The sequence below is a fragment of the Schistocerca nitens genome, chromosome 10 (genome assembly GCF_023898315.1).
Source record: "Schistocerca nitens isolate TAMUIC-IGC-003100 chromosome 10, iqSchNite1.1, whole genome shotgun sequence".
Classification (NCBI taxonomy): Eukaryota; Metazoa; Arthropoda; class Insecta; order Orthoptera; family Acrididae; genus Schistocerca; species Schistocerca nitens.
In genome coordinates, this window is record NC_064623.1 from 34546003 (window position 1) to 34569737 (window position 23735).

The 23735-nt window shown below is 44.4% G+C and overlaps 1 protein-coding gene across 1 annotated transcript in view; it reads left to right on the forward strand.

Annotated features, from left to right (window-relative positions):
- The window catches only part of LOC126210185 (uncharacterized), an 87267-nt gene that overhangs the window by 6001 nt on the left and 57531 nt on the right, over positions 1-23735 (forward strand). Inside the window, exons 2-3 of the mRNA XM_049939349.1 lie at positions 11184-11421; positions 17539-17708. Coding sequence (XP_049795306.1) covers positions 11184-11421; positions 17539-17708 — 408 coding nt within the window. The remainder of the gene's footprint in view (positions 1-11183; positions 11422-17538; positions 17709-23735) is intronic.

Here is a 23735-nt window from a genome sequence, read left to right on the forward strand (position 1 = left end):
TAATAATTGACAGGCATGTGGTGCAAATCGGTTATTGTATGTACTGTAACAATTTAATGGATCCAAACGTGTTGCTTTTTCATAAAACTTTATGGCCGTGTACATACGCTCTGTCACGGAGTATGGGACCTCATAATAATCACCATCATCACAGTGTCGTTACAAGCTAATCAATTAGAGCAGAGATTCGAGAATATGAATAAGTGCAGTAGTAAAAGTAAAAAAAAATATTGTTGTGTATTACTTTTTTCGATTACTGAAAAAACATAAATATAGTGGAATCTGAGCTACGATATTGTGGTGAAGAATTACAATATCATTGCTCTTCACATCTTTAGGCCAAGTTCAGTTCCTGGCACCAAATTGTTAAAATGTCTGTGAAACGCAAATACAAAGTTCCACGGTAGGTGAGCCATCTCTACCAGCGAAGTAATAACACTCAAAACGCCATGCGGGCTAAAATGAGAAGTCCCAATACCACGTGACTTGAGCTGCAGAGACGCTGAGTTCTGCTCATCCGAACGCTCGCTCCACAAATATTTATGCTCTATGAGCGTGAAGCCTTCTTAATTGAACGCAGCACCTCTGTTGTCAGTGGACAAATCACGGTGACGGCGGTCTTAGTTTTTGTAAGCACTGTTATTTTGTTTTGGCGGAAAAATGTTAAGTGAAATAATAAGGCAGCGAATTGTCGTAAGGTTGCACATAAAACTTGCAAAAACCTCGACTGAAGTCTGCTACTAAAAGCAGTGTGCAGCGAAGATTGTTTATCACGTACGTGAGTTTTGGAGCCGTTGAAGTGTTTTCAAGATGGCCTAGAAGGCGTTGAAGATGACTCACACCCGGGACGCCCTTCATCATAAAGAAAGGTTGGAAATATCAATGAAGTACATAATCTGCTTCTATCGATAGTTGAAAATGTGGGAATTGCAAAGGATTCATAATGCAAATTTTACAAAACTAATTTAACACGACAAAAGCGCGATACAACAAAAACAAGCCCGTGAAAATGTTTGTATTGACATTTGTAATATAATGAAAACAATCCTGATTTATTGGAAAGAGTGATAAAATGTGACCATCTCGGTTTTTCACATTTGATCCACAAACTATGCGCCAGCACATGCACTGGAAGCAACGAACTTCACCGAGAGCGAAAAGAGCTCGAATGAGCAAATCAAGATTCAAAGCCATGACGATTGTTTTTCTTTTTCATAGTTAAGAAATTTTGTATCTTCATTGGTTTCTTGAAGATCAAACTCTTAATAAACATTTATACCTTAAGGTTGTTGCTCAGCTCCGTCAGAAAAAAGGAAAAAAAACGACACGAATTGTGGAAGAGCAAGTCATGGTTCTGCATGAAGACAACGTACCGGCTCACACCGCGTTGTCTGTTACGAGGTTTTTAACGAAAAACAGCATCCCAGTGTTAGACCACCCACCTTACGCGCCTGACCTAGCACTATTCCCCAAGGTCAAATTTGCATGATAAGTAATGAGAGAACGACGTAAATACTGCATCACGTAATGGAGTTGCAATATTTACGTTGTTAAAGGCAGTGTCCGAAGAAACAGTTGTATCGAGTGGCAAAAGAACAATAGTACACCGGATAAAAAAGAAGGAGAAACATGGTGAACGGTGTGAAAAAGGTCAGAACTCAAAGTTGTGCTTATATGTCAGTAATAAAGTGGTAGTGCAACCTCCAGGCGAGATGAGAGGAAGCGAAGATCAGCAAATCGTAAGTAATTACTTTTTTACATAAATAATCGCGAACTGAACTGTTCGATAATCTAAAAATAACAAAACTGTATCGTTATAGGTCCCACTGATGATGCCTTAGAACAAGAGAAGGCGAAACGGGTCTGGGAAAATAAATTAAGTGGCAGCAGGAAAAAGAGATTTTATTTACAAAACAAGTATTTCTATGCTTGCTGTGCAGGATGGTCACGCAAACTGAAGCTGTATATAGGGTGTCCCTTTTATCTTGACCACCCTAAATAACTGTTTGCCCAGATGCAGATTACAAAATGTTTCAAGCAAATGTTCTTAACCCGTCAGGGGGACATCAGTCAGCATGATTGCCTTCGTTGTAGCTTTCTTTTTTACAAAGATATGAACAGCGGTATGACTTTTTTAAATGGCACCCTGTATTTTTTATTCGGTAATTCATTTCCTCTACTAAAGACCTATTCAAAAATGTATTAGTCTACCATTCTCTGAAACACAACGCTATTAATTACATAACACTGACTTTGAGCCCGGGGTTACAAACTCGCCCACTTGCTGCAGTTGTCAGAAAACAAATGAAAACCAAGTAAAAACATAACAAAAAATTTACTTTTAGTCTCCTGTACCGTTGCCCAGGAGTAGAACATTCAAAGGTGCCCAAAGTGGTGACCCTGGACACCGGTACACTGGTGCACTCGTTGAATGAAAGAATTATTTACTGCTTTCTGTGTTTCCTTCTGAAGAGAATTACAAGCAAGCACAATACGTTCCTGCATGTCCTCTGGAGTTGTTGGAATATCGCGATAGACAGCGTCTTTAACGCGTCCCCAAAGAAAAAAGTCCAGAGGTTTTAAATCAGGAAACCTAGCAGGCCAAGTAACTGTTCCTTCTCGACCAATCCATCTGGCAGGATACCTTCGGTTCAGAATACGACGTGTACGCTAGGCATTATGTGCTGGACATCCATCGTGTTGATACCACATAAGCATTCTGGTTCTTAGCGGCACTTCATCCAGAGGAAGTTGGCATACGCTGTGCCATTCGGACCACCATTGATGAAATAAGGGCCAATAAATGTAGTACCGAGCATCCCACATCAGACGTTAACTCTCCATTGACGCTGATGTTACACCTGTCTAAGCAATCGTGGGTTGTCGCAGGACCAATAATGCATCTTCCTTGTTTTTACCTGTCCTTTGTTTGAGAAGGAAAATTCATCGGTAAATAGAACATTGGAGAAGAAGTTCGGGTTGGCGAGGATTTGCTGCTGTGCCCAGCGACAGAACTGTACACGATCTGGAAATCACCCCCATGGAATTCTTGTACATGGTAAGGATGGAACCGGTGACGTGTAATAACACGCTGTACGCTGGATTTAGGAATTCCAGTCTCGTGTTCAAGCTGTCGTGTGCTCACATGTGGATTCTTAGCAGCGGAAACGAGAACAGTAACTTCGGCAGCTTTGTCTGTGCGAGTGCTGCGACGATTGCGTTTTCGTGGGTTGAAACTTCCCGTTTCCTGAAGCGTCGCAACGAGACGAGAAAACATCCGCCGGAAAGGTGAGTTCTTGTCAGGATATCGCTCTCCGTACAGTTCCGCTGCCCGCGTAGCATTTCGCCTGCCTTCAACAACAACAACAACAACAACAACAACAATAAAAGAAACGTTATGTGGATGCAGTTTGTAGGAAAGACAGCCGTTACTGTATGCCTGCTCTACACAACAGTGTTTAAAAGGACTAAACTACTGTACTAAATGTACCAGTACATAAGAAAACAGTATTGCAATTACTGTTCTGCTAACTTACATTCCCCATACATGGTTAGCGTTTCTACCTTCTCTTCGTTGGTATACATTCCGCTCACACAACTCTTCAACTGACGATGGTTGACAGAATGAAGGGTGTGCAATCTACTTATGTTTACGTTTGTCCTCTGTCAACGTCAGCACGTGGATGTGTGTCATTACCCCGAGTACCTGCACTAAGCGCTGGGAGCGTCAACGTCAATGTTGTGTTGTGTAATTAATAACGTTGTGTCTTAGTGAATGGTAAACTGTCAAACATTTTTGAATAGGTCTTTAGGAGAGGAAATGAATTACCGAATCAAAACTAATGGGTGCCATTTAAAAAAGTCATACCGCTGTTCATATCTTTGTAAAAAACAAAGCTACAACATGCTGATTGATGTCCCCCTGACGCCTAAAGAACATTTGCTTGAAAAATTTTCTAATTTGCATCTGGACAAACAGTTATTTAGGCTGGTCAAGATAAATGGGACACCCCGTATACCCAGTCGATCGACGATGGGGTGTTGATGAAACATTACTAGCTACACTGTAGCGAGGTCTTTGCGGGTTTACTGAAGAAACATTAGTATTCCGTGATTTCTCGACGTTCGAAAGGCTATTTTTTAAATTAAATTCTTCGCCGAACTGTTTCTTACATCACCGAGTCTCAAAGAGACTCCCGAATTTCGACACATTTAAACCATACAGAGTGTCGAGTATGGGTACAGTGCTCTGTCATTGCCGATTTATTGGGCTGTAAGAGCCGTGTGTATACAACGGTGTCCCATGCATCTTTCCTCGACGGTACGACAAAGGAGTAAGTTTAGAAGTCATGCATCCCGTGCACCTTACGTGAATCTGAGAGGAAGAAACTTTAGTGTGCTCACGGTAAATGATAACAGCCAAACAGTACAGGATAAAGATTTATTGAAATCCTTGACCACGGTTTCGGTATATCTAAATATACCTTCATCAGAAACAAAAATACACCTAAACAGGAAACGTAGCACCATAAGTGAGATAGAACAAAAAAACAAACACTGATAGCTTTAAGTAACCGTGAAAATTACCAAAGTATTACAAGCACAAAAACTTTTAGTCACTTACTAAAATCATATCTTTCAGTGGAGATACGAGGGCTATCCACAAAGTACATTACGTTTTGGAATTAAAAATAAATAAAGTATTGGAATTTTTTTAATTATATACAGATGAAAGCCACACTTAAATACTACTTTTCTATATAGTTGTCATTTAAATTAAGGCACTTATCGTAGCGATGAACGAGCTCGGAAATTCCTTCGTCGTAAAATTCGGCCGTCTGCGCCTTCAACCACGTGGTTACCTTTTTTGGGACAGATAAGGTGTGATTTTTGTGGATTTCCTGGAAAGTGGCACTACAATAAACTCTCAAAGGTATTGCCAAACTCTGCACAACCTCAGAAGAGCAATACAAAACAAGCGCAGGGGAAAGTTGGGCTCAAACATCTTGCTGATTCACGACAACGCCCGGGCCCACACGGCAAATGCCACTCGTGAAGTTCTCGAATCTTTTAAGTGGGAGTTGTTTCCTGATCCGCCGTTCAGTCCCGACCTGGCACCGAGCGACTTCCACTTATTCCCAGCAATGAAGAAGTGGTTGGCTATGCAGCGTTTTCATGACGACGCACAGCTTCCAGAAGAGGTAACCACGTGTTTGAAGGCGCAGGCGGCCGAATTTTACGACGAAGGAATTTCCAAGCTCGTCCATCGCTACGATAAGTGCCTTAATTTAAATGGCAACTACGTAGAAAAGTAGTATTTAAGTGTGGCTTTCATCTGTACATAATAAAAAAAATTTCCAATACTTTATTTATTTTTAATTCCAAAAGGTAATGTACTTTGTGGATAGCCCTCGTATATGAAACAATCGTGCCAAAGGCGTCGTCCGTAGTTAAAATTAAAATATTACCACCATCTGTACAGCATAATTATGAAGAGAAGGTCGATGCGAACACGGCATATTAACAGTACTTAGACTGTGAACTACCGTAAAGAGGGTGTGGAAGCCCTAGGGCAGACAGTTTCATCGAGAGAGGGCACTTGTCGTATGCGCGAGGCACTCGCGCACATTAAACCCAGGTATACATACTGAGGCGCATCAAAATTTTAAAGGTTGTGTTATTTCAAACCCTCTGTCTTAATGAATAAAACATATGAGAACCATTTAAAACACCTACATACAACAGAAAATATGAAACCAATTTGCCCGTGTCCTAGTATCAAGCAGGTGAAGCTTGCGCTAAGGAACACATCTAACGAGAGAGAACAGTAGCGTTATGCGCAAGAACCTCGTGCAAAGTAAAGACTAGGATACATACTAGCGAAAACGAACAAAATGTTATAGTAAGTCGAAACCATCTGTCGTCGTAAATAAGAAACATAACAGAGTAATTTAACCCACACATATACATCGAAAACCGCGAACTACAACAATAAAAAATACGCAAAATCTCAACAAGACAGGAAAGGAGCATCTCACCAGCATCAAAAGACAAGAAAACTAGCTTCTAGTCAGCCAGACTATATTACGTTAGAGCAAGGAGGGTTGGTTCAAATGCCTCTGAGCACTATGGGACTTAACTTCTGAGGTCATCAGCCCCGTAGAACTTAGAACTACTTAAACCTAACTAACCTAACGACATCACACACATCCATGCCCGAGGCAGGATTCGAACCTGCGAACCGTAGTGGTCGCGCGGTTCCAGACTGTAACGCCTAGAACCGTTAGGCCGCCCCGGCCGGCAGCAATGAGGGGTTTGTCATATTAGAAACAATAGTATCCTAAGCAAATCACAGATTGGGTTTCAGAAGGGTTGCTCTACTGAGAATGCTATTTGCATGTTCACTCACTAGACTCTACAAGCATTAAACAATACAGTAGCACCGACTGGTATTTTCTGTGACCTATCTAAGATATTTGACTGTGTGAATCACGGTATTCTCCCAGCTAAATTAAATTTTTATGTTATTGATGGTAAAGCGAACCCATGGACTTTGTCATACACTCCTGGAAATGGAAAAAAGAACACATTGATACCGGTGTGTCAGACCCACCATACTTGCTCCGGACACTGCGAGAGGGCTGTACAAGCAATGATCACACGCACGGCACAGCGGACACACCAGGACCCGCGGTGTTGGCCGTCGAATGGCGCTAGCTGCGCAGCATTTGTGCACCGCCGCCGTCAGTGTCAGCCAGTTTGCCGTGGCATACGGAGCTCCATCGCAGTCTTTAACACTGGTAGCATGCCGCGACAGCGTGGACGTGAACCGTATGTGCCGTTGACGGACTTTGAGCGAGGGCGTATAGTGGGCATGCGGGAGGCCGGGTGGACGTACCGCCGAATTGCTCAACACATGGGGCGTGAGGTCTCCACAGTACATCGATGTTGTCGCCAGTGGTCGGCGGAAGGTGCACGTGCCCGTCGACCTGGGACCGGACCGCAGCGACGCACGGATGCACGCCAAGACCGTAGGATCCTACGCAGTGCCGTAGGGGACCGCACCGCCACTTCCCAGCAAATTAGGGACACTGTTGCTCCTGGGGTATCGGCGAGGACCATTCGCAACCGTCTCCATGAAACTGGGCTACGGTACCGCACACCGTTAGGCCGTCTTCCGCTCACGCCCCAACATCGTGCAGCCCGCCTCCAGTGGTGTCGCGACAGGCGTGAATGGAGGGACGAATGGAGACGTGTCGTCTTCAGCGATGAGAGTCGCTTCTGCATTGGTGCCAATGATGGTCGTATGCGTGTTTGGCGCCGTGCAGGTGAGCGCCACAATCAGGACTGCATACGACCGAGGCACACAGGGCCAACACCCGGCATCATGGTGTGGGGAGCGATCTCCTACACTGGCCGTACACCACTGGTGATCGTCGAGGGGACACTGAATAGTGCACGGTACATCCAAACCGTCATCGAACCCATCGTTCTACCATTCCTAGACCGGCAAGGGAACTTGCTGTTCCAACAGGACAATGCACGTCCGCATGTAGCCCGTGCCACCCAACGTGCTCTAGAAGGTGTAAGTCAACTACCCTGGCCAGCAAGATCCCCGGATCTGTCCCCCATTGAGCATGTTTGGGACTGGATGAAGCGTCGTCTCACGCGGTCTGCACGTCCAGCACGAACGCTGGTCCAACTGAGGCGCTAGGTGGAAATGGCATGGCAAGCCGTTCCACAGGACTACATCCAGCATCTCTACGATCGTCTCCATGGGAGAATAGCAGCCTGCATTGCTGCGAAAGGTGGATATACACTGTACTTGTGCCGACATTGTGCATGCTCTGTTGCCTGTGTCTATGTGCCTGTGGTTCTGTCAGTGTGATCATGTGATGTATCTGACCCCAGGAATGTGTCAATAAAGTTTCCCCTTCCTGGTACAATGAATTCACGGTGTTCTTATTTCAATTTCCAGGAGTGTATGTAACCTTAAGAGTGCAGAAAGTTGTACTTAGTAATTCTAGCAATAAAAATCAGGAATATGATTCTGACGAATGAGGTTCCTCAAGCTTCAGTCTTAGGTCCACTGCTGTTCCTCATACATGTAATCAAGCTTCCATCTATATACAACAAACAGAATTAGTTCTTTTTGCAGATAACACTGGTAATGTAATTAATTCAAGAACACCTACACAAACAGTAGAAATTGTAAACAAGGTTCATTAAAGTATCATGGACTAGTTTTCCGCAAGAGATTTCACCCTCAGTTTTATGTAAAAAGACACATCTTCAGTACTGCACGTCTAGGGATACTACGCCAATGACTAGTGTAAGACATGGTGAGGAAATAATTAATGTGAATCAACTATTGTGACTGAGTTATAGTGACAAAAGCCTCCCCAGTAGGACAGGCACCATTCACGTCATTCAAATGATGGAAAATCTGAAGATGACTCGTAATTAAAAGGCCGAAGCCGGTCAGGAGTTAACATCGGCTGCGATAAAGACTTTTTATAATAGCTTTTCTGTATTTTTATATCGCATATCTCTGACAACATTCGCATTGCAAATAAAGAATTGTGAAGGAACTTATGCAGTTCTGCGATTTGCTCCTCCAAACTGAATTTATCGTCAAGCTGTAATCCCAATAATTGAACACCCTCAGCTTCTTCTGGATACTTGTCGTCATATTTTGTGCATTAATGGCAGGAAATCTCTTACAAGTTCAGAACTGCATATAGTGTGTCTTTTCAAAGTTTAGTGACAGACTTGGCTACTAAACATTTACGAATGTTTGTAATAATTTCATGAAGCGATCGTTCTATGACTATAACTGATCTGTGATACTACACTATTGGGCATTAAAATTGCTACACCACGAAGATGACGTGCTACAGACGCGAAATTTAACCCACAGGAAGAAGTTGCTGTTATATGCAAATGATTAGCTTTTCAGAGCAAGGTTGGCGCCGGTGGCGACACCTAACACGTGCTGACATGAATAAAGTTTCCAACCGATTTCTCATACACAAACAGCAGTTGACCGGCGTTGCCTGGTGAAACGTTGTTGTGATGCCTCGTGTAAGGAGGAGAAATGCGTACCATCACGTTTCCGACTTTGATAAAGGTCGGATTGTAGCCTATCGCGATTGCGGTTTATCGTATCACGAAATTGCTGCTCGCGTTGGTCGTAATCCAATGACTGTTAGCAGAATATGGAATCGGTGGGTTCAGGAGGGTAATACGAAACGCCGTGCTGGATTCCAACGGCCTCGTACCACTAGCAGTCGAGATGACAGGCATCTTATCCGCATGGCTGTAACGGATTGTGCAGCCACGTCTCGATCCCTGAGTCAACAGATGGGGACGTTTGCAAGACAACAACCATCTGCACGAACAGTTCAACGACGTTTTCAGCAGCAGGGAGTATCAGCTCGGAGACTGTGGCTGCGGTTACCCTTGACGCTGCATCACAGACAGGAGTCCCTGCGATGGTGTACTCAACGACGAACCTGCGTGCACGAATGGCAAAACAGCATTTTTTCGGATGAATCCAGGTTCTGTTTACAGCGTCGTGATGGTCGCATCCGTGTTTGGCCGCATCGCGGTGAACGCACATTGGAAGCGTGTATTCGTCATCGCCACACTGGCTTATCACCCGGCGTGCTGGTATGAGGTGCCATTGGTTACACGTCTCGGTCACCTCTTGTTCGCATTGACGGCACTTTAAACAGTGGACGTTACATTTCAGATGTGTTACGACCTGTGGCTCTACCCTTCATTCGATCCCTGCGAAACCCTACATTTCTGCAGAATAATGCACGACCGCATGTTGCAGGTCCTGTACGGGCCTTTCTAGATACAGAAAATGTTCGAGTGCTGCCCTGGCCAGAACATTCTCCAGATATCTCACCAATTGCAAACGTGTGGTCATTGGTGGCCGAGCAACTGGCTCGTCACAATACGCCAGTCACTTCTCTTGGTGAACTGTGGTATCGTGTTGAAGCTGCATGGGCAGCTGTACCTGTACACGGCATCCTAGATTTGATTGACTCAATGCCCAGGCGTACCAAGGCCGTTATTACGGCCAGAGGTGGTTGTTCCGGGTACTGATTTCTCAAGATTTATGCACCCAAATTTCGTGAAAATGTAATCACATGTCAGTTCTAGTATAATATATTTGTCCAATGAATACCCGTTTATCATCTGCATTTCTATGTGGTGTAGCAATTTTAATGTCCAGTAGTGTATTTTATCAATATTAGATCTTGTGAACTCCGCTGTCCTTAATGATGGTTTCCTAATGACGCAACCAGCCACAAATACTTTTTAAATGTTTTATTTTAGTGACGTAACTATTTTCGAGCTACCTGCCCAAATTCAGATGCATATTTTCGGCACATAGATGTTTTTTGAAATAGATGACATGCTGTTGACCAAGCCATCTATGTAACGAAAATATTAGCCTTTGAAAACGGGCATGGTGTCCCGGAACTGGTTATTGCAGTAAAATAAAACATTTAAAAAGTATTTGTGGCTGGTTCCTTCACTCACCAACTATAACTGATTTGCTATTTACTGTAGTGTTGATCTCAGATGCAAACAAAATAAATTTGGTATCTGGTAATGTTATAGATGAAAGAAAAAAGAAGAGACCTAAAATGGAATCTTGTGGAACACCACATGTAATTTGTTTTCAGTTGGGTCACGCCCTTGCCTTCAAATAATGGTTCAAATGGCTCTGAGCACTATGGGACTTAACTTCTAAGGTGATCAGTCCCCTAGAACTTAGAACTACTTAAACCTAACTAACCTAAGGACATCACACACATCCATGCCCGAGGCAGGATTCGAACCTGCGACCGTAGCTGTCGCGCGGTTCCAGACTGTAGCGCCTAGAACTGCTCGGCCACCCCGGCCGGCCGCCCTTGCCCTCCCTTTTTTTCCTATCAGAGGTATAGGATTTGGACTATTTTCCAGATTTCCCTTTACACCGTAAGATTATAATTTGCATGTCGAATCATGCAGAAAACTTCATTCCATGTTGACGTTTGTTGGTTGCCACTATCACGGTGTTTCACCTTCAGTGGCTAGCTGTGTCGATGTAGACGGAATTTCTTAGTTAAAGCTTGTCTGAACAGTGTATAAAACCTCAATATGACTGAATGAACCTTTTGCAGGACAGTTTGACGTTTCTCTAAAGTGCGAGACCCTCCAGCAGCCCTCCATCGCGGTGTCAGCTTTGCTGCGTGTGTTACCGAGCTGGACGTTGGGACAGCGAATATTCGGGTCCGGGGAGTGCGAAGACGCCCTGGCGGTCATCCACGGACTTACCAACGACACGGCAGAGCCACAGTTCATCAGAGACCTCCGGTGCTTCCTCGCTGACGACTGTATTGATTCCTGCTCTGTACTGGGGTACGTACGCCGTGGAAGGCACCAACCACCTATCTTATATCTAATCGAAATTAATTACAAAACAGTGTACATAGCAAAGGCACGATTGTTACAAGGTAACCCGTTTCGATCATCGCATGATCATCTTCAGACCTTCATACTGATGGGCAATGGCTGTATATTGATCAGGAACGGCTGAATGACGATAATGAACTTCTTTTTGGTTCAGCTGTTCCTGCTCCATGTACAGCCATTGTCCATGAATATGATGTCGTAGGTCTGAAGATGACCAGGTGATGCTCGATACCCGTCACCTCGTAATAAATGTCTTTGTGATCTAGTCTCTTTAACATCCGCCCCCGGTAACTCTGTGGTCAGCGCGACAGAATGTCAATCCTAAGGGCCCAGGTTCGATTCTCGGCTGGGTCGGAGATTTTCTCCGCTCGCGGACTGGGTGTTGTGTTGTCCTAATCATCATCAATTCATCCCCATTGACGCGCAAGTCGCCCGAGTGGCGTCAAATCGAAAGACTTGCACCTGGCGAACGGTATACCCGACGGGAGGCCCTAGTCACACGACATTTACATTTTAGTCTCTTTTACGAGGGTCGTTCAGTAAGTAATACCTAAAAATTTTTCTCAGAACCTACTTATCGTTAAGTCAGAATTTGGTGACAATATACATCAACATGTCTGGTCCATGTCTCCATCTCGTTCTATGGCCGTACGCCAACGTTGTGGAAGAGCAAGTATTCCCTGCTGGTAAAAGCTCTTGCCCTGTAGCAGAAACCATGTTTTCACTGCATGACTGACACTCCCTTCATCTTCATATTTCTTGTAGAGAATCTTTAAGTGGCCCAAGGAGATTCCGAGGTTGTCAGACAGAGTTAGGTCGTGAGGTGTACGAGTGCCGCTGCCAGATAAACTCCCACTCAGTTCTAAGCAATATTCTTCCCACTAATCTCACAACCAAAAGCGAAGAAGTGGAAATTCCCATAAGAACTCAGTTCTAAAAAGCGTTTCACAGGCTGCAGTAACCGCGCGCCTGAAGTCATTAAGGGCCACTTTGGCTTGAAGTTCAGGCAATAGAAGATCTGGATACCACAGAGAAACGGAAAGAACGATGGGATTAAGAGCCACCCGGGATGCCTATCTAGCTCAAAAACAGACGCATAAGGTTGTAGAGTTTGGTCTACCACGTCGTGAATACTCAAGGCAAAACCACATTCAAACGAAAGGGGTTGTAACGAAAGTGACCGTGGGGCACGTTCTGGAGAACTATCCGCTCTAAGTTTTTAAAAGTGGTGTGAAAGTGCACAACGTGACACTGATTGCTACGACCTGGTTAACAGATTTAGACATTAAGCTGTGGATACATTGTGTGTGTACACTGATCAGCAAAAACATTGTGATCACCGACCCACTGTCTAAAAAAAGAAAAATACTCATCCAGGAGACAGCAGCGTCACCTGGCAAAGTTCCTGATAGTCAGAAACACGCACGATGCTTGCAGAGTCAGTGAGCGTGCTGTCCGTCTGGAGAACATCTTCAGCTGTCCCCATCGAGGTATATCAACAACGCCTGTCGGCAGCTGAGGGTTTCAATTAATTATCATTTGTTCAAATAACTTACGGGTTTGCTGCCGGGTGACATCGTCGAAAACCGCCGATATTTCGACAGGAGCACACCCTGCCATTCTCAAGGCACAAATGCAAGGAAGAAAAAATGTGCAAGCAAATGTAGTACTTCGGTTCACAGAGGAGAAACAAGTAAGACACCACACACAGAACAAGTGTCAACACAACCAAAGATATTTCTGATGTTGGTTATCTTTGGTTGTGTTGACACTTGTTCCGTGTGTGGTGTCTTCCTTGTTTCTCCTCCGTGAACCGAGGTATTAAATTTGTTTGCACATTTTTTCTTCCTTGCATGTAGCAAAGCTAATGCAGTGAGCGCTCAGCTACGATCTACTCTCTTCTGCAAGAAGGAAGTCAGTACCAAGACTAAGTTATCTGTGCACCGTTCAATCTTTCGACCAACTTTGTTGTATGGGAGCGAAAGCTGGGTGGATTCAGGTTACCTTATCAACAAGGTTGAGGTTACGGATATGAAAGTAGCTAGGATGATTGCAGGTACTAGTAGATGGGAACAATGGTAGGAGGGTGTCCACAATGAGGAAATCAAAGAAAAACTGGGAATGAACTCTATAGATGTAGCAGTCAGGGCGAACAGGCTTAGATGGTGGGGTCATGTTACACGCATGGGAGAAGCAAGGTTACCCAAGAGACTCATGGATTGAGCAGTAGAGGGTAGGAGGAGTCGGGGCAGACCGAGGAGAAGGTACCTGGATTCGGTTAAGAATGATTTTGAAGTAATAGGTTTAACATCAGAAGAGGCACCAATGTTAGCAATGAATAGGGGATCATGGAGGAACTGTATAAGGGGGGCTATGCTCGAGACTGAACGCTGAAAGGCATAATCAGTCTTAAATGATGATGATGATGATGATGCATTTGTGCCTTGAGAATGGCAGGGTGTGCTCCTGTCGAAATATCGGCGGTGTTCGACGACGTCACCCGGCAGCAAACCTGTAAGTTATTTGAACATTCGATTCACCGGGAAAAGTTAAGGTCTCACATAATTATCATTTATTTCTAGGGGTGCTGCACGGTCATCAATCGTATCTGTTCTTTCGGGAACAGTTACTATCTTCATATACACTGTTTGAGTTTGACTGAGGGTAGATAGTGATGGCCCGGAGGTTCGGACGAGCATTTTGGAAACTGCATGACTTGTAGGGTGTTCGAGGAGTGCTGTGGTGAGCGGCATCAAAATGTGTCGAAACCGAGATGAAACCACGTTCAGACGTCGTGGGGTTGGGCTTCCACCCCTCATTACAGGTGTCGGACACAGTAGGCTGGGCAGAGTGGTGAAACAGGACAGGCGGCGAACTGTGGCCGATCTAACATCAAACATCCTGGGAAGAGTGCAAGTGTGTCGGAACACACAGTGACGATGGGGCTTCGCAGCCGACGACACACGCATGTGCAGATGTTAACGACACGACACCGGCAACTGTCACTGCCAATGGGCACGTGACCATCGGCACTGGATACTGGTGCAGTGGCAGAGCGTCGCATAGTCTGATCAATACCATCTTCATCATTCCGATAGGTGGGCACGAATCAGTCACCTTCCAGGGGAACGGCTCCTTGACAGAATGAGATTTTCACTCTGCAGCGGGGTGTGCGCTGATAAGAAACTTCCTGGCAGATTATAAACTACACTCCTGGAAATGGAAAAAAGAACACATTGACACCGGTGTGTCAGACCCACCATACTTGCTCCGGACACTGCGAGAGGGCTGTACAAGCAATGATCACACGCACGGCACAGCGGACACACCAGGAACCGCGGTGTTGGCCGTCGAATGGCGCTAGCTGCGCAGCATTTGTGCACCGCCGCCGTCAGTGTCAGCCAGTTTGCCGTGGCATACGGAGCTCCATCGCAGTCTTTAACACTGGTAGCATGCCGCGACAGCGTGGACGTGAACCGTATGTGCAGTTGACGGACTTTGAGCGAGGGCGTATAGTGGGCATGCGGGAGGCCGGGTGGACGTACCGCCGAATTGCTCAACACGTGGGGCGTGAGGTCTCCACAGTACATCGATGTTGTCGCCAGTGGTCGGCGGAACGTGCACGTGCCCGTCGACCTGGGACCGGACCGCAGCGACGCACGGATGCACGCCAAGACCGTAGGATCCTACGCAGTGCCGTAGGGGACCGCACCGCCACTTCCCAGCAAATTAGGGACACTGTTGCTCCTGGGGTATCGGCGAGGACCATTCGCAACCGTCTCCATGAAGCTGGGCTACGGTCCCGCACACCGTTAGGCCGTCTTCCGCTCACGCCCCAACATCGTGCAACCCGCCTCCAGTGGTGTCGCGACAGGCGTGAATGGAGGGACGAATGGAGACGTGTCGTCTTCAGCGATGAGAGTCGCTTCTGCCTTGGTGCCAATGATGGTCGTATGCGTGTTTGGCGCCGTGCAGGTGAGCGCCACAATCAGGACTGCATACGACCGAGGCACACAGGGCCAACACCCGGCATCATGGTGTGGGGAGCGATCTCCTACACTGGCCGTACACCACTGGTGATCGTCGAGGGGACACTGAATAGTGCACGGTACATCCAAACCGTCATCGAACCCATCGTTCTACCATTCCTAGACCGGCAAGGGAACTTGCTGTTCCAACAGGACAATGCACGTCCGCATGTATCCCGTGCCACCCAACGTGCTCTAGAAGGTGTAAGTCAACTACCCTGGCCAGCAAGATCTCCGGATCTGTCCCCCATTGAGCATGTTTGGAACTGGATGAAGCGTCGTCTCACGCGGTCTGCACGTCCAGCACGAACGCTGGTCCAACTGAGGCGCCAGGTGGAAATGGCATGGCAAGCCGTTCCACAGGACTACATCCAGCATCTCTACGATCGTCTCCATGGGAGAATAGCAGCGTGCATTGCTGCGAAAGGTGGATATACACTGTACTAGTGCCGACATTGTGCATGCTCTGTTGCCTGTGTCTATGTGCCTGTGGTTCTGTCAGTGTGATCATGTGATGTATCTGACCCCAGGAATGTGTCAATAAAGTTTCCCCTTCCTGGGACAATGAATTCACGGTGTTCTTATTTCAATTTCCAGGAGTGTATGTGCAGGACCGAGACTCGAACTCGGGACCTTTGCCTTTCGCGGCAAGTGTAGGTTCGCAGGAGAGCTTCTGTAGAGTTTGGAAGGTAGGAGACGAGATACTGGAAGAAGTAAAGCTGTGAGGACGGGGCGTGAGTCGTGCTAGGGTAGCTCAGACGGTAGAGCACTTGGCCGCAAAAGGCCAAGGTCCCGAGTTCGTCTCGGTCCTGCACAGTTTTTATCTGCCCCGGAAATTTCAGTTCCTTGATATCTTTACTGTTGGACGGAGACAAGAAGGCGGCGACTCCATTATGCTCTGCGTAACATTCACGTACGCATCTACAGTGGGGCTCGTGCAAGGCACCACGACAGGCAAGGAGTATCTTACACTGGTTGCGGACTACGTATATCCGTGGCGATCATGTTTCCTCACGGCAATGGGATTTTTCAAGAAGATAATGCTCCTTTTCACAAGGCCAGGAGTGTGGTGGAGTTGTTCGAGGAACACAGTGGCGAGTTCCAGTTGATGTACTGGCCGCCCAATTCGCCAGATCTGAACCGCGTCGAACACATTTGGGATGTGACTGAACGTGACGTCAGAGCTCATAACCCCCCCCCCCCACCGCTCCACGGAATTTGCATGAATTACGAAACATGTGTCCGCAGATGTGGTGCCAGCTTCTTCCAGTGACCTACCAAGGCCTCACTGCTTCCATGCCACGACGTTTCAACGCTGTTATCCACGCCTAAGCTAGACATACCGACTATTAGGTAGATCGTCATAATGTTGTGGCTGATCACCGTATATGTGTTTTTTCTGGAAAGCTGTACGATAGTATCCTTCTGTGTTAGAGCATCATGGTCTGTTATAGTTTTGGACAGATGTGTGCGCAGGCCTTGCCGCAGTGGATACACCGGTTCTCGTCAGATCACCGATGTTAAGCGCTTTCAGGTGTGGCTGGCACTTGGATGGGTGACCATCTGGGCCGCCATGCGCTGTTGCCATTTTTAGGGGTGCACTCAGCCTCGTGATGCCAATTGAGGAGCTACCGAATAGTGGCGGCTCCGGTCAAAGAAAACCATCATAACGACCGGGAGAGCGGTGTGCTGACCACACGCCCCTCCTATCCGCATCCTCAGCTGAGGATGACACGGCGGTCGGATGGTCCCGATGGGCCACTTGTGGCCTGAAGGCGGAGTGCTGTACGCAGGCGTACTTGCATGTCTACAGATACTGGTCGCTTTACCAAAATGTGGCAGTAGTTACGCATACCACCTATAATTTACAGCGCAATAACTCATTCTAATACCGTGATTCATTTCCAATTACCTTTGTTCGAAGGAACGGGAGAAGGGGTGAGTTGGATTTTGCTTTCACCATTTTGTAGTACAAAATGTAATCAAGATTCAAAATATCACTTGTTACATCAGATGATTATGTTGTATTTCAAAGGTTGAACGACACGGAGTGGAACGTGGAAACACTGGAAACTGATCTGAGGGAGCCTATCCTATCCCAGTTGCTGCACGCTGTTCGGCGCATCACAAAAGCCATAAAAACCAGGAGACGATGTGCCGAGGGACGTCAATGGAATTTTCTTCAGAAGTACGTGAACAAAACTGGTGAGTGACTTATTTAGGAGTATGTTGCTTGGAATTGCATCCTTGGCGGAGAATTTCATTCATGTAATCTTGTCGGTTTATCAGCGAAGATGATAAATAAGAAACTCATTTAAACGTTGCGACAATGTGACGCCATGACTCTCCTGATAACGCAAGAAGTATTCACGAAGTATAGTATTGTTAAAGAAAGTGTAGTGTATACATAACACCTCCTAGTACCACTATGGTCAATATGAGCCCACAAGCACTATGGAAAAATATAACTCTCTTGATTTCTAAACTGTTGTTATTGTGGTCTTCAGTCCTGAGACTGGTTTGATGCAGCTCTCCATGCTACGCTATCCTGTGCAAGCTTCTTCATCTCCCAGTACCTACTGCAACCTACATCCTTCTGAATCTGCTTGGTGAATTCATCTCTTGGTCTCCCTCTACGATTTTTAGCCTCCACGCGGCCCTCCAATCCTAAATTGGTGATCCCTTGATGCCTCAGAACATGTCCTACCAACCGATCCCTTCTTCTAGTGAACTTGTGCCACAAACTTCTCTTCTCCCCAGTCCTATTCAATACCTCCTCATTAGTTATGTGATCTACCCATCTAATCTTCAGCATTCTTCGGTAGCACCACATTTCGAAAGCTTCTATTATCTTCTTGTCCAAACTATTTATCGTACATGTTTCACTTCCATACATGGCTACACTCCATACAAATATTTTCAGAAACGACTTCCTGACACTTAAAGCTATACTCGATGTTAAAAAATTTCTCTTCTTCAGAAAGGCTTTCCTTGCCATTGCCAGTCTACATTTTACATCCTCTCTACTTCGACCATCATCAGTTATTTTGCTCCCCAAATAGCAAAACTTCTTAACTAGTTTAAGTGTATCATTTCCTAACCTAATTCCCTCAGCATCACCCGACTTAATTCGACTACATTCCATTATCCTCGTTTTTGTTGATGTTCATCTTATATCCTCCCTTCAAGACACTACCCATTACGTTCAAGTGTTCTTCCAATTCCTTTGCTGTCTCTGACAGAATCACAATGTCATCGGCGAACCTCAAAGTTTTTATTTCTTCTCCGTGGATTTTAATTCCTACTCCGAATTTTTCTTTTGTTTCCTTTACTGCTTGCTCAGTATACAGATTGAATAACATCGGGGAGAGGCCACAACCCTGTCTCACTCCTTTCCCAACCACAGATTCCCCTTCATGCCCCTCGACTCGTATAACTGCCATCTGGTTTCTGTACAAATAGTAAATAGCCTTACGCTCCCTGTATTTTACACCTGCCACCTTCAGAATTTGAAAGTATTCCAGTCAACATTGTCAAAAGCTTTCTCTAAGTCTACAAATGCTAGAAACGTAGGTTTGCCTTTCCTTAATCTAGCTTCTAAGATAAGTCGTAGGGTCAGTGTTACCCCACGTGTTTCAATATTTTTACGGAATCCAAACTGATCTTCCCCGAGGTCGGCTTCTACCAGTTTTTCCATTCGTCTGTAAAGAATTCTCGTTAGTATTTTGCAGCAGTGACTTATTAAACTGATATTTCGGTAATTTTCACATCTGTCAACACCTGCTTTCTTTGGGATTGGAATTATTACACTCTTCTTGAAGTCTGAGGGTATTTCGCCTGTCTCATACATCTTGCTCGCCAGATGGTAGAGTTTTGTCAGGACTGGCTCTCCCAAGGCCGTCAGTAGTTCCGATGGAATGTTGTCTACTCCCGGGGCCTTGTTTCGACTCAGGTCTTTCAGTGCTCTGTCAAACTCTTCACGCAGTATCGTATCTCCCATTTCATCTTCATCTACATCCTCTTTCATTTCCATAATATTGTCCTCAAGTACTCGCCCTTGTATAGACCCTCTATATACTCCTTGCACCTTTCTGCTTTCCCTTCTTTGCTTAGAAGTGGGTTTCCATCTGAGCTCTTGATATTCATACAAGTCGTTCTCTTATCTCCAAAGGTCTCTTTAATATTCCTGTAGGAAGTATCTATCTTACCCCTAGTGAGATAAGCCTCTACATCCTTACATTTGTCCTCTAGCCATCCCTGCTTAGCCATTTTGCACTTCCTGTCGATCTCATTTTTGAGACGTTTGTATTCCTTTTTGCCTGCTTCATTTAGTGAATTTTTACATTTTCTCCTTTCATCAGTTAAATTCTGTTACCCAAGGATTTCTACTAGCCCTCGTCTTTTTACCTACTTGATCCTCTGCTGCCTTCGCTACTTGATCCCTCAAAGCTACCCAGTCTTCTTCTACTGTATTTCTTCCCCCCATTCCTGTCAGTTGTTCCCTTATGCTCTCCCTGAAACTCTGTACAACCTCTGGTTTAGTCAGTTTATCCGGTCCCATCTCCTTAAATTCCCTCCTTTTTGCAGTTTTTTCAGTTTTAATCTACAGTTCATAACTAATAGATTGTGGTCAGAGTCCACATCTGCCCTGGAAATGTCTTACAATTTAAAACCTGGTCCCTAAATCTCTGTCTTACCATTATATAATCTATCTGAAACCTATCAGTATCTCCAGGCTTCTTCCATGTATACAACCTTCTTTTATGATTCTTGAACCAAGTCTTATCTATGATTAAGTTGTGCTCTGTGCAAAATTCTACTAGGCGCCTTCCTATTTCATTTCTTACCCCCAATCCATAGTCACCTGCTACGTTTCCTTCTCTCCCTTTTCCTACTACCGAATTCCAGTCACCCATGACCTTATAAATTTTCGTCTCCCTTCACTATCTGAATAATTTCTTTTATTTCATCATACATTTCTTGAATTTCTTCGTCATCGGCAGAGCTAGTTGGCATATAAACTTGTACTACTGTAGTAGGCGTGGGCTTCGTGTCCGCCAAAATTTCTAAACTATTATTTTCAAAATATATTAATTTTTCCTTCTGAGTCAACTTTATCCAATTATGTTAATTAGTATATTTACAACATAATACAATTTGTTCATGGTTTTTGCACTAAGTTTCACTGGAGTCGATATTAACCCAAAATTAAATTGTTCGTTTTTTTTGTGTAACTTTTACGAAATTGAATGACATCTGTCACGGTGAACAGCTGCTATACTAAACACTTGAAGTATTCAAAATAGTATATCCACTTATTTTTGTACCCATTTTAGGGTCTCTTTCCTTAGCTGTTATATCATTCCTGGTACCAATGGGGTCAATATAATTCCATAAACACAATGGAACTGTGTATCTCCCTTGTTTACAAAGCAATTAGTTTCCAAATATGTAATTTGCTCCCTCTGAGTCGATTGTAACGAAGATGTTGATGATTAGTGGTTTAGTGCGCTACATGGCAAAGTCACAACGTCAAATTGTATCCACAGATGTTTTGCTGGGTTTTATGTTTTCAGTACATTTAAATTTATTCACGACTTCTAGCAGTGAGTACTTTTTGTATGTCCACCATTCTGATTGGAGGTTTGAGAGATTTCGGCCATACACTTATGTAATAAAATGGAACACTCACAGGCGTCCTTACGATGTTATTTTTTACGTGGCTACTAGTTTCGGTACCCCAGTACCAGGCCTTAACTGAGGCATACGCAATTCATCAATGGCCAACATCTGTGAACTGGTTTTCGCATACTATCTGTAGCAACGAGGTTTTGTCTCCAACATCTACTATCAACTGGTAGCCATATAATAAATAACATCGTAAGGATGGCCGTAGATGTTCCATTATCATAAAAATTTCTTTTCGTTTCTTGAAGCTAACATTTTTAAAAATAGAGTTATAGTCAACAGTTTTAGTATATGTTTTTATCTTAGTTCATTGAAATACTACCAATATATCCTGTGTAAGTTGTTAGGGGTCTTTACGACCTGAGTAGTAGTCAGTGAAAGAAAAACATCCTGGTAGTGCATGATAAGGTATGTTATGAAGCAACATGAGCAACGGACGAAAAATTCTGATTTAAAATGAACGTAAACAGTCTTGACCGCAAGAAGCCTTTATTTTTATGGTTGCCGGTTTCGGTCACTTGCCGACCATCTTCAGACCTCGTACCATGATGGTAGGCGGTGGCGGTGAACGGAGCAGGTGTTACGAACTCCACGAACGTCAGCTGCTCAAAGGGATAACCATTAGAAACGGTTTCTTGTAGTCGAGACTATTTATGTTGATTTTAACGTACTTGGAAAAACCGCTGTTCTCCGCTTGAAAAGTTCTCAAAAATTACTGAAAAATTCTTCTGATAACCAGATTACACCTGTGGTACCTAGTACGCTTAATAATCAACACAGACGTTGAGGACAAATTTCAGTTGATGGCAAATAAGCTCGTCAGACAATAAGAGTCTACAAGATGCTTTCATCTAAATGTACATGGTTGCCACGCAGTTCAAACTTAAAATGCCTGGCACAGCGTTCATCGGACCACCTTCAGACTATTTCTCTACCGTCCCACACTCGAACAGTGTTTGGGAAAATGCGCACTTAAATTTTTATGTACGACCACTGATTTCTCTTATTTTTTTACGATAATTTTTTCTTCTTCTGTAGATTGGCGTCAATAAAATACTTTCGTATCCAGAGGAGAAAGATGATGGTTGAAATTTTGTGGAAAGATCTCGCCTCAATGAAAAACGCCTATGTGTTAACGATTGCCACCCCAACTCGCTTATCATATCCCTCATACTCTCTACTCCGTTTCTCGATGTTACAAAAAGAGCTGACCTTCTCTGGACTTTCTCGATGTCCTCTGTCAGTCCTATCTGATAAGAGTGCCACACCACACAGCAGTATTCTTGCTGAGGATGGATAAGTGTAGTGTAGGCAGATACTTTAGTAGACCTGCTGCGTCTTCTATGTGTTCTGCCAATAAATTGATTTGCGGTCTGCACAATATTTTCTATGTGATCGTTCCAATTTAAGTTTTTCGTAATTGAAATTCCGAGGTACTTAGCTGAATTGAATATATTTATGTTTTATATCGTGTAAGCGACATTTAAAACATACCGTTTAGTACTCATCTGGACGACTTCACACATTTTGTTATTCAGAGACAAATGTCATTTTCCGCGCCACACAGATATCGTGTCTGTGTCATTTAACAATTGGTTTTGATCTTCTGATGACTTTGCTATACGGTAACTGACAGCATCATCTGCAAACTGTCTAAGAGGGCTGTCAAAAAAATGGTTCAAATGGCTCTGAGCACTATGGGACTTAACTTCTGAGGTCATCAGTCCCCTAGAACTTAGAACAACTTAAACCTAACTAACCTACGGACATCACACACATCCATGCCCGAGGTAGGATTCGAGCCTGCGACCGTAGCGGTCGCGCGGTTCCAGACTGCAGCGCCTAGAACCGCTCGGCCACTGCGGCCGGCGAGGGCTGTCAGATTGTCTCGTAAATTCATGTATAATTGAAGAAGTGTGTCCGTTTGTTTGTTTGTTTGTTTTTAATTCATACAAATCTACAGTTTTATCACATCTTGATGAAATTGTGATACTTTACCTTCAAGACAAGAGGAAGCTAACTTTCTACAAAAGATTTCGTAACCTGACTTGAAACATATATATATGTTACATATAAAGGAGAAAGGTTATTACCAAACACTCTAAAAATCCATTGCCTATTTAGTTCACATTTCTATACGATCCGCTAATGAACTTTTGGGCAGACATAGGCTACACGTATTCTTTTAACATACACCATATACAAATATGTACATAAAATATGTAAAGGAGAGACGTTGTTAACAAACATCTTGAAACGTACTTGACCGATTTACTTCATACTTCTTGGCTGATTTACTTCAAATTTCTACACTCAGATGGGAAAAATGTAGAATATTAATGAAGCATCAAACATGAAGCCGTGCTTAATGCGTAGCTAGAGGTCATCCCAAGTAGTACGTAAGTCTGTGCCTGACTTTCTAGAGCGGGCCCAAATGATTTTTCCTATTTGCTTTTTCTATGTTATTATTTTATTTGTTTGTCTAGAGAATTGCCTAATCAAATATTAAGAGCCGTTACTGGGCAAGTGTTGACGTAGGTTAGT